The 11275-nt window shown below is 37.6% G+C and overlaps 1 protein-coding gene across 4 annotated transcripts; it reads right to left on the reverse strand.

Moving 5' to 3' along the window:
* Positions 1-5908: 5908 nt before the first annotated feature.
* Positions 5909-11116, reverse strand: LOC110968791 (nicotinamide riboside kinase 2-like). Of its 4 annotated transcripts, none has more exons than XM_022218763.2 (8): positions 8432-11116; positions 8245-8335; positions 7337-7385; positions 6923-7100; positions 6738-6809; positions 6540-6646; positions 6346-6431; positions 5909-6207 (listed from the first exon to the last, which is right to left on the reverse strand). In XM_022218763.2, exons 1-7 carry the CDS (start codon positions 8455-8457, stop codon positions 6346-6348), a joined length of 609 nt encoding a protein of 202 aa, XP_022074455.1. In that variant the 5' UTR covers positions 8458-11116; the 3' UTR covers positions 5909-6207. The 4 variants fall into 4 exon arrangements, with proteins under 4 accessions (XP_022074455.1, XP_022074454.1, XP_022074457.1 ...); XM_022218762.2 differs by having other exon boundaries at positions 5909-6210; positions 8432-11102; XM_022218765.2 differs by lacking the exons at positions 8245-8335; positions 8432-11116 and having other exon boundaries at positions 5909-6210; positions 7337-8227.
* Between the last annotated feature and the right edge of the window lie 159 nt (positions 11117-11275).

Consider the following 11275-nt stretch of genomic DNA (forward strand, 5'->3'; position numbering starts at 1 on the left):
CTAAATTGCCCGTAGGTGTGAATGTGAGTGTGATTGTTTGTCTGTATATGGAGACCTGCAACGGACTGGCGACCTGTCCAGGGTGTCCCCTGCCTTCGCACGAGTCAGCTGGGACAGGCTCCAGCACCCCCCGCGACCCTAGTGAGGATAAAGTGGTGTATAGATAATGGATATGTATATATATATATATATATATATATATATATATATATATATATATTAAATCAAAACGAAAATAATACAAAGCAACTTAAAAGAATAGAAGCTATTTTAAAGAAAATTAAATATATATTAACTACAGGATAATATTTACGTACAATACAGGAAATCGTACTAAGTTACTTTCCTTCACTGTGTGACTCAGACTTCAGCATAAATAACAACTGAGGACTGTTATTAATGACAATGGGGTTTTTTTAGGGAAAGAATTTGCTTGATATGGGTCACAAAAAAAATAAGGCATTGATGTATAGAGGAGTCATGTAGAGCCTAGAGTTTGTCACTTCTCAAATTAATTATTGTGGTATATGTTTCCTCTGCCAAATAAGGCAACAGGATGGCAATCCTCTCCACTGTTCTATTTTTAGCTAAAGAAACCTCCCAAAGCCCAGCACCGCCTTGCTCTGTTCCCTGCCACTGTCCAGATTTATAAGAGCCACAGATCCTCAGCACTGGTTTGGCACAAGACTTCCCAAGCAGGACATATAACCAACAAAATTTAGCCAGTAAGTATTAACGTCGAATTAAGCCTTTCTTGTCTGTATTACCTGAAAGTAAACAAATCACAACAAATGTTGCCACAAAAACCAATCTTTTATTGTTAAATGGGAGTGTTTGGAAATAAAACAAACAGTTTCTGGTTGTTTTCATGGTACATCTACAGCAGCGACAGATCTTTCCCCATGTGAAAGACTAATTCTTGTACGCTTTGAATATATCTTATCCCATGAATCTAGGTATCCAGGGCTGCTCACAGCTTTGCTTCTTGTGAGAATTAACGAAGATGATGATCTTAAAATGGTTTTACCACAAGAAACTCCTCCTACAAGGAATATACCTGTTATCTTTCCCTGAGGCCTCACACTGCCATTCTGAGGAGTAAAATGATAGATCCAGAAGGTTTACCACAGATCATGGGGAGACAACACAGGTGAGATATTGAAAAAATGTTTGAAATATGAAACTCTACAGTTATGTACATATTTAGTATAGTTGGACACAGGAGTGCAGATTGTCAGTTCTCATGACTCGTGTCTTGCTTATCTTTGATTAACCTTTGCCAGAAGCTAGTCAGCTCTCCTCACATTTCACCAACATGCTGCTGTTATCATCTTCACGTTTTAATTTTTCTACACGTGACATGTTAGCAGGGAGAGCATTTAATATGTGATCTATTGAAGCGGTTCTAAATAGACTTCTAGACTGATGACCTTGAACCTAAGCCTCAATATAAATGTCAAGAATCAAGAGTTGAATGCTTGAGAGATATGCTGAAAATAAATGCAGTCTGCTGAAATATATAACATGCTTCTTATATTACTGAAACACTACATTTTATCCCAACTCACTGCATTTGAATTGTAGTTTAGTAGTTTGAGAGGAAAAGAGTTTTTAAATCCAATTCAAAATTATTTATTTGTTGTTTAATGGGTGGGGATAGATGAAGATTTTTTAACAGCAGATACACTGTAACTTATTTCTCTTTTTTTCTTCCAAGTGGCTGGAACTGAATCGCTCACCTCCTAGCATCTTAAAATGTAAACTGTAAAAAACATACAGCCAGTCTCATCAGTCATTACCAAAAGAGGCATCAGTTTACTTGAAGTCTTTTTTCATCACTTCTAAGCAGAATAGAAACAAATGATTATGTATTTATTCATCAGAAAAATATAATTCATGCTGTGGGGTACCATAAGCCGAGGCTGGTGTATTAACAGATAATAAATCACTCAATACTGTAGTAATAATAAATATAGGTAACTCTACTGTACATTGAAATATACTTAAAATATACCTATCCCTGCTTATAAGGACATTATTGTACTTTAGAAACAATTTATTGCATGTTCATATACTAGGACTGCTTATAAGTGCTAAATCAGTTGTAAGACTCAAGCGTTGCACAAAAACAGTTGTTCACATATGTTTGACTCAGTGAGGCTGGTATGAATATTCCTGTCATTCATTCAGTGGCATAACCACAACTGTTCACATGCCTCAGCGGTCCTCACTCACTCATACAGGGGCTCAATGGAGCATGTGATGGCTGCTTATCTCCTGTGTCACTGCCTCTTCTCCCTAATATGGATGCCCTGGCTGTACATTTTGGGGTTTCCATAGCAGCAGGTGACGTGAGAGCACATGCCACCCCACAAGGCTCTCAGTTTAGCGGTCGGTCACTCTGACCAGGCTGTGGAGGTTCCAGAGGGTGAGGGGCAATCAGTAATTGGCTGTACACTTGTTAAATATATTCCCCTGACACCTCAAGCACTTAGCCTAAATATAAACTAACAGAGCAGTTACACTCCAACTGTTGGCACATAAAGACTCCCAGAAATGCATCACAAGACCCCCAGTCCCCTGACACACCCTCTGTACTCTGAGCAAGGTTACGTGTGTGATCACAAGGGAAAATTCACAAAAAGTCTGTCACCAAAGGCTTATACTGTGTATTCTGAGAGTATAAACCTTAAAACATCTTAGTCATCAGTGTTTGTGCCACACAAATAAGTTCTTTTATGGGTCAAAAGTGATTCCATGTCTTCGGCTGCAGCTAGACATTACAGTCTTTGTGTTCAATAGGTTCATGATTTTAAAATATTAGTTAAATTAAATATATGCTGCACGCAGCTGAGACTGAAGGTCGAGCAGAGTGGGTGACTTTTAAATGACTTTTGGAGAGCTATTCACCTTCCAATGCTAAGCACAAGTACTCTCACTCCATGTCTTGTTGAAATTGATGCCAGAAATTGAAAATATATTTAAACAGTAATTTTGCTAGTTTATTTTGCTGTGCTGCAGACAAAGACATAGAAAAGTTATCAGTTGTTACAGGGCATGTTGTGTTGTTTGCACAGCACCCGAACACGAGGCAACCAAGGCTTTGGTTTTAGTTTGGCTCTTGAGCAAGACATACGCAGAACATTCTGGAGCTCACTCTGACCTCCCTGTGTGGATGCAAGTGAAAAGATAATTTTCCCTTGTAGGGTTTACAGAAATGTCATGCAGTTTATTTCCTTAAAAGTTCCAGAGGGGGTTCCATGTCCTGTTACAGTGCCTATCATAAGTATTCACCCCCTTTGATGTTTTACCCTTTTATTGCTTTCATAAAGCAATCATGGTCAATAAAATTTTGCTTTTTTAACAAAAAAATTTATTGGAAAAAACTCTTTAATGTCAAAGTGAAAACAGATTTCTATAAAGTAATGTTAATGAGAGAAAATTATATAAATGAAAATAATTGTTTGCATAATTATTCACTCCCTTCAAGTCAGTATTTAGTAGATGCACCTTTGGCTGCAATCACAGCAGTGAGTCTGTGTGGATAGGTCTCAATCAGTCTTGCACATCTGCCCACTGCAATTTTGCTCCATTCTTCTTTGCAAAACTGCTCAAGCTCTGTCAGGTTGCGCGGGTATCGGGCATGAACAGCCCTTTTTAAGTCCAGCCACAAATTCTCTATAGGATTGAGGTCTGGGCTTTGACTCGGCCACTCCAGAACATTTACCTGGTTGTTTTTTTTAACCATTTCTGTGTAGCTTTTGCAGTATGTTTTGGATCATTGTCTCTCCCAAGACGTAGTTCTCTTGCAGACTGAAAAAGATTGTCCCCCAGGATTTCAGTGTATTTTGCAGCATTCATTCTGCCCTCTATCTTTACAAGCCTTCCAGGTCCAGTTGCTGAGAAACATCCCCACAGCATGATGCTGCCACCACCATGCTACCCAGTGGGGATGGTGTGTTTTTGGTGATGTGCAGTGTTTGGTTTCCGCCAAACATGACGTCTTGTCTGATGGCCAAAAAGCTCAATTTTAGTCTCATCAGACCAAAGAATCTTCTTCCACTTGACCATGGAGTCTTCCACGTGTTTTTGGCAAACTCTAGTCGAGATCTAATATGACTTTTCTTCAACAGTGGCTTTCTCATTGCCACTCTCCCATAAAGCTTTGACCGGTGAAGAACCCGGGCAGCAGTTGCTACATGCACAGTCTCTCCCATCTCAGCAGCTGAAGCTTGTAACTCCTTCAGAGTAGTTGTAGGGGTCTTGGCTGCTTCTCTCACTAGTCTCCTACTTGCACGGTCACTCAGTTTACGAGAGCGGCCTGATCTAGGCAGATTCACACAAGTGCCATATTCCTTCCATTTCTTAATAATTGATTTCACTGAACTCCGGGGGATGTTCAGTGCCTTGGAAATTTTTTTGTAACCATCCCCTGAATTGTACTTCTCAATAACCCTTTCCCTGAGTTGCTTAGAGTGTTCTTCTGTCTTCATGGTGTAATGGTAGCCAGGAATACTGATCAACCACTCTCTGGACCCTTCAGACACAGGTGTTTTACAACTCAATCACAACACACCCACACCACTCAGGTGATCTTCATTTCACTAATTGTGAGACTATTGGCAACAATTTGATGGACCACTATTGAATTAGACCATTAAATTAAAAAGGGGTGAATAATTATGCAAACAATTATTTTTATTTATATAATTTTCTTTCATTAACATTACTTTATAGAAATCTGTTTTCACTTTGACATTAAAGAGTTTTTTCCAATAAAGTTTTTGTTAAAAAAGCAAAATTTTATTGACCATGATTGATTTATGAAAGGGTTAATAAAAGGGTAAAACATCAAAGGGGGTGAATACTTATGATAGGCACTGTAAGTGTTCCTCATCAGGTGACGTTGTCTTTTTGTCTTAGCTTGTCCATGAATACAGTCGATGTGAGTCTGCAATGCTGGAGCTGAACAGCAGTAAAAGAAGCTGTTGTACATACTCAACGTTTCTCTCTTGGAAGATTAGAACTTAAAGTGACACACAAAACAAACTGAGGTTTCCCCTAGCATTGATCTGTTTATGGATTTCAGGTCATAGCTAGAACAATTCTTTTACATATTAAAATTGAATACCTCTGCATCTTACATTTTCTAATCCACAATGACAATAAATTAATTTACAGGTTTTCTTGTTTATATAGTAACTATTCAATAATGTCCTTATACCATTACTTAGTCCATTTGAAAATAAGCAACTTAAAACAAAGTTGAGTTATGAGTATTTTAATTTTTATTCATTTTATCTGAAAAATACTACTGACCCCTGGCCTCCTGTCATTGGAGTAATAAGTTGAGTATCAATGTTTTACAGGATAAAGTGGGTATATTGAATGGATTAAAAGGTAACACAATGCGTATTTAAATATAGATATGATAGTTGTAGATGGCTATGTTACAGAAGGTTATATGGGGAACAAATTATTGAGTTCCAGGCGATCAAACAGATGATGAGAAATAAATTGTCTTTAATTAAAGTAGGATATTTGTATTAGGATCTTGCTTTATACAAATATATTGTATTATCTCTCTTTGTCAATGCAAGTGCACCTGTTTATTTCCTCTTTCTTTAAAGCAATAGATAGCTTTAAAAAAATGCTTCCTCGTGTTTGAGATGACAGTTACACAGCTGTTAGATTGAATCACTTCTCTTTTATCTTTTCCTTTATGTTCACTGCAAATCACTCTCTCTTTTCGTCCAGCTGCTGTTATGACTGCAAAAGCACTAAATCTAATCTCTGTGATAGAGGCTCATTCAAGAGCTACAGGATGTCATCAGTCATCCTCTATATACTGTATTTTTGTCTATGTGGTTTATGAATCATGTGTACTAAGAAAAACAGGAAACGCAAAATGGGTCGAGTCATTTCTTTGAGTTGTGAGACACATATCAATCCCAGTGGGCATTTTATACTTTAAAGTACAACAAGATCAGAGACAGACAGGTGTTACACACTGGACAGTCCAGAGGTGGCTTATCTTTTAGAAAAAGTTACACAGGATCATACAAAACACAACACTTCTGCCATTAGTTCTGAATAAGTTACATGATTTCCTATTTACAAATCAGGCTGGAATAATAGAACTGGTGTTACACAATCATTCAAAATGATATTTACAAGTCTATACACAAATCCACTGTGAGCCCCGTCCTGCTGTAGAGTGAGAGAGAGAGAGAGAGAGAGAGAGAGAGAGAGAGAGAGAGAGAGAGAAGGATGTAACATACATTGAATCCAAACAATTATTAGTGATCTGTCAGTATGTAGAAGATGTTATTTTTTTTTATTTACCTATAATTTGTTCAGGAGACAGTTCTGAACACTTTCGTACACTTTGTTGTAGATATCCTCTTTTGATGTCATTCCATCAAGGTACTCTGTTCAGAAACAGACAAGTGAGAAGTGAATGACAGTCATTTGCAGTAGATGATTAGCAGTTAGGGTTGACTTTGCTGAAGAGAATTTTGCTTTTTAAATTTACAAACCTATTCTGTCACAGTTGTCCTCCATCTCTTTTCTGTGTTTCAAGTACATGGGCCAGACGTGGCCATCGAACAGGCCGGGGGGATCAGGGACTGTATATGTCCTTGCACTAAGGAGACACAAAAAGTATTATTATATTCAGTGCTAGAGTGTTTAACTTTTGAGTGGAATTAGTTAAAATTACTCCAAGAGCTTGTTACCTTCTCCTCCTTTTGCACTCCTCATAAGGAATGGAAATGTAGAAACATTTGTCATAGATGTCAATAAAAGGCCTGCACAGAGGAAACCAGAGCTCAGATTAGTGAAAAGCTTCTGATGTCAAGAGGCTCATATGATGCGTCTTAGAGCCTGTATAGAATAACGAGGAAAACGAAAAGTGACCCACTTGTAGTTGTAGATGAGGAACCCCTCCACAATGAGAATATGGACCCCCTTGTCCTCTGAGTCAGATTTCTCAGCTTCAGGTGAGAGACTGATGCCATGTGAGCGGGCAAACTTGACAGGGTTCTCCTGCCAGCCTTTGATAGTGCTGATCATAGCCTCCATGTCCAGAGCTGTGATCACTGATACAGAACAAGGAAAGAACAGAGAAGAACAGGTTTCACCACACATTTACTCAACAGTCCTCACCAATGTGCTTTAACACACATTAGTCACGGTTAGTGAATGTCTGTAGCATTCACAGAATATTTGAAAAGTATCACAAAGTTTAGGATTGATTGGTTACCAAACTAAAGAAATGTGCAGGAAAGAAAAAGTACATTACTGCATGGTTTTCCTACGTGAAATCCATTCTTACCATCCCACTGTCTAAAGCCGTCCTCCCCGACTTCTATTTGATCGGGTTTCTGAAATAACAGTCACCAATAAAACATTGCTGCAACCTAGTAACCAGTCGGAGCTGATCACACCTGGACAGGACAAGTCAAGGACTCGTCTCCACCAAAAGTGAACGCACGGTGACAGTTTTAGGTGCGGTTAAATAGTTATCAGCAATATTTCGCTTATGCGATTTGGATTCCAAAACCTTAGGACACAGTTTCCTACATAGCTTCTTTTACAGTGGTTAAAACTACGGAAGGGTGGTAATGCTTATTGTCGCGTCACATTGATGATTTAAAGCTTTGAGGAATGGAGCTTCTTGCTTGTTTGGCAAACTGTCTCAAATGTTCTTTTCATTAAAGGTAAAAATGCAGGCTCTTTCGAAATGGAGTTTTTAATTCTTTTAGTTGTGTTGTCTTCTCGAAGTACTTAAATATATGTGATGAAAATGATGTTTGATGGTCAATCATCTTTTGCTGTCCCTCAATGCAGCACGAACAGATGGTTATGGTTGAAATAAAATCTTCTGGCCTCGTTAAATGCTTTCAAAAATGTGGGTTGCAGAACTTTGCAACATCTTGAAAGTCTGACTTTAAGTGGAAAAGTCCTTTCATTGGCTGTCCAGGACACAATCAGCCAGATGCATTACTAGGCTACTGCGATGACAGGACATCTGCAGGTCAGACTGGTGGGTTATTTCTGAGCACAAAATGTCTTCAAGGGCAACTTTAATGTATCAAATGAAATATCTAAAAAAAAAAAACAATACTTACAATAATGCAATAACTTCACAGTAATAACATAAACATTTTACTGTATCTTTCTTGTAAAAATATTACTAGTTACTTAAAAAGAAAAAAGAAAAAATACTTTAACTCATCTTACCTTGAAAAAGTCATCCTGATGCACCACACAACAGTTGGGTAATGTCTTTAGTAGTCTATTTGTCAAAGTAGTCTTCCCACCGTTGGTCACTCTAAAATCAACACATCACATAAATATGGATTACACTTCAGGTTTTTGCAAGTCTCGCTTATTAGACAGCATGGTAAATAGACCAAATAAAACTTACCCTCCAATGCCAATGATGATCTTCATTTTTTATTTTTGTTTTCTTCTTTTGTATATTGGTCACCTCTGGAATTCAGTAAATAAAAGCAGGGAACCCAGCCAAAGCAAGCAGTCTATCAAAAGCTTCTTATAAAAACCTTATCCTTCTCCTCCGCCACAGATGTTCCCCCCTTTTACTACTTCATTGATAGACAATCTCTTTGCTGGGCATTTAAAGGATTTGGCTGCATCGTCACAACCTCTGAAACCAATCAGCCCATCTTTCCTGCAGCCAATGAGCTGCCTCTTCACAGTCCACAGAACCAGTGACATGTGCAGGACTATGGAGCCTCACAGTTGTGTGAAAGTAGATCCTAAATTTTGCACCTGCTGTCGGGGGTCAGTGAACACTAGCCAACCAAACGCAAGTCAAATCCCACACCAGAGAGAGTCCTTAGAAGATGAAGTGAATAATAAAGAATTTGTACTGTAGCTAAGCTGTGAAACACAAAACTGTATGAACACATGTACTATCATACATTCTCTGTCTGTCTGTCTGTCTGTCTGTCTGTCTGTCTGTCTGTCTGTCTATCTATCTATCTATCTATCTATCTATCTATCTATCATCATTACAGTCTAATTTGTCTGTGTGCAATTGTTATATGCGAGCAAATTTAAATGCTGTTAACTGAACGGTGCGAAGACCCTATTGAAATTTTATTTGTTATTCATTGTTTTTAATGTGACAATTCTGCTGCACTCTTGTATATTTTATACATGATATACATTTTATATATATAAATGTGTGTGTGTGTGTGTATATCGTGAGACATCTGTATCACAGTACAGAGTAAAGCCTCATTATTTGGGATTTTTTCAGAAAAATTTCCATGCTTAAACAGCTGTGGATGAGTGAAAACCAGAACTATATTTAGTTGCCTGTGTCTGTCTGCTGCGTCACGCATATTTCTGATGCAACCAGCCAGAGTACATGGCAACCAGCCATGTGACTGTGGTGTCTCAAGTCACGGCTTTAGGTACAGTAAAACACATCAGTTTCTTTGAACTTATCAGCCCTGATTGTTACACACCTCTGGATATTAATTTTCTTTATACACTATTTGGACAGTTTCTTTTACAGCTGCTCTTATCTGTGCAACTGTAGGCGTCAAGGAGGTGAGCTTTAAGGCCAAGGTGTCGGAACACATTCACATATATTCACGTTTTATTATCAGGATAATCGTAAATGAAAGGTAACATCTGCTCACACAAAGTGATTGTAGCAATCTAATGTAGATAAACAGAAGATCTTAAAAGCTGGTAAAACATTTATAATGGTCCCAAATAGGCTTCGGCTGACTGTAAGGCACCAGAGCATGTAGTCCAACATGAGAGGCATGTGGTGCACATACTTTTTCCTCCGTAGAATCACAAAAAGGACACATCTTTACTTGAACAATATTTTTTGTCCATTTTAACCTTTCAAGTTTATGACCAAGAGCAAATATCAATCTACATGTGCAGGTGTAAAGAAATAGTTTTTCATTTTGAGATTTTGCTCGTGTGTGAGTTAAACATGGAGCTTGAGTGTGAAGTCACCTTTATTTATATAACACATTTTAAACAATAGCTGTTGAGCCAAAGTGCTTTCCAGTAGAGAAATGAGATGGGCATTACAAATTTACCTCACAAGTTTAAATATTAAGGTTAGGACCTTACAGTATTATTTATGGGAATTTATCTGTGTAATTAAAATATTATGGCTATAACCCTACAATATTATGTAAAATGTCAGTTGACCAGTCAGATGAAATATTATGGCTATGGCCCTACCTTATTATATGTAGTACAAATTAACCTGATGAACCTAAATGCTAAGGTTAAGAACCTACCATAATTTATGCTCTAAGGAATTTTGCTTGTGTATGGATCCATGTTAATCAGTCAGTTTCAGAGGTGTTGGTAGGTGTTTCATTGTACAGAGTTAGGCCAGCTGTTTCCCTGTGCTTCCATTCATAATGCCAAGCTAACAGGTCTCCAGCTCTGCATTTCATGCAAAGACATGACAGCGGAATCCATCTTTTCATTTTAACTCATGGAAAGTAGGAAACAGAGCATTTAGTTTATTTTCTAAAAAGGGCAACATTAAACAGGTAACTTTTAGTGTTCATCAAATTTCAAACAGTATTAAAGACAGAGAGACTTATCAAGTGAAGCAATGTCACAAGACAAAAAGATTTTTTTCTGTCTGAACTGCTGAACAGGTTCTTTTTCTGAGATAGAAGACAAGCAACTTCTCTCAGGTAAAGTTGTTTATTCTGCAATGCCAAGTCGCTTGATATCAAGGACCATTACTGTTCAGAGGCCTATTGTTAACAAAATGTTAATCTGTAGCCGTCTTCTCAGGGATGGATGAAGTTCACAGTATTCAGTGCCTTTCCATAGAATGTGCAACAATCTTATTGGTCAAAACTGTTATAGAGGAACTGCGTTAAACTCGGCCTTCTCTTTGTTGGTGCACAGGCATGTCCTTGCTGACCTGGTCAATTCACCTTTGGTTTATCCCAATTCACAAAGTGTGGGATCTTGAACATTATTCAAGATCCTCCTGGCTTAAGGTCAACACAACTCTTTTTATTAGCACTTAAACAGCATATAAATCAGTGTTAAGGCAGTCTGTTTAATAGAAATAATAATAAAAATAATAAATTCTTTATCTTTAAAAACTGTCATTGAATTAACCATCAGTGACATACCATTCTACTGGAAAACTCAATTAAATCTAAGCTTAAGATCATGATATTTTATTTAAATCATATTGTTCTAAATGCTTAATTTAAAGTTGAATAAAGTATATAAATTATTT

The sequence above is a fragment of the Acanthochromis polyacanthus genome, chromosome 9 (assembly GCF_021347895.1).
Source record: "Acanthochromis polyacanthus isolate Apoly-LR-REF ecotype Palm Island chromosome 9, KAUST_Apoly_ChrSc, whole genome shotgun sequence".
Lineage (NCBI taxonomy): Eukaryota > Metazoa > Chordata > Actinopteri > Pomacentridae > Acanthochromis > Acanthochromis polyacanthus.

Bases quoted from the DNA above. Each gene is read 5' to 3' on its own strand.
- LOC110968791 (XM_022218763.2), bottom strand. From the start codon at position 8,457: ATGAAGATCATCATTGGCATTGGAGG. The intron at 8,336-8,431 runs GTAAGTTTTATT...TGTTGATTTTAG, and splicing joins ATCATCATTGGCATTGGAGG to AGTGACCAACGGTGGGAAGA. The intron at 6,810-6,922 runs GTGGGTCACTTT...TCCTCTGTGCAG, and splicing joins TTCCTCATCTACAACTACAA to GCCTTTTATTGACATCTATG.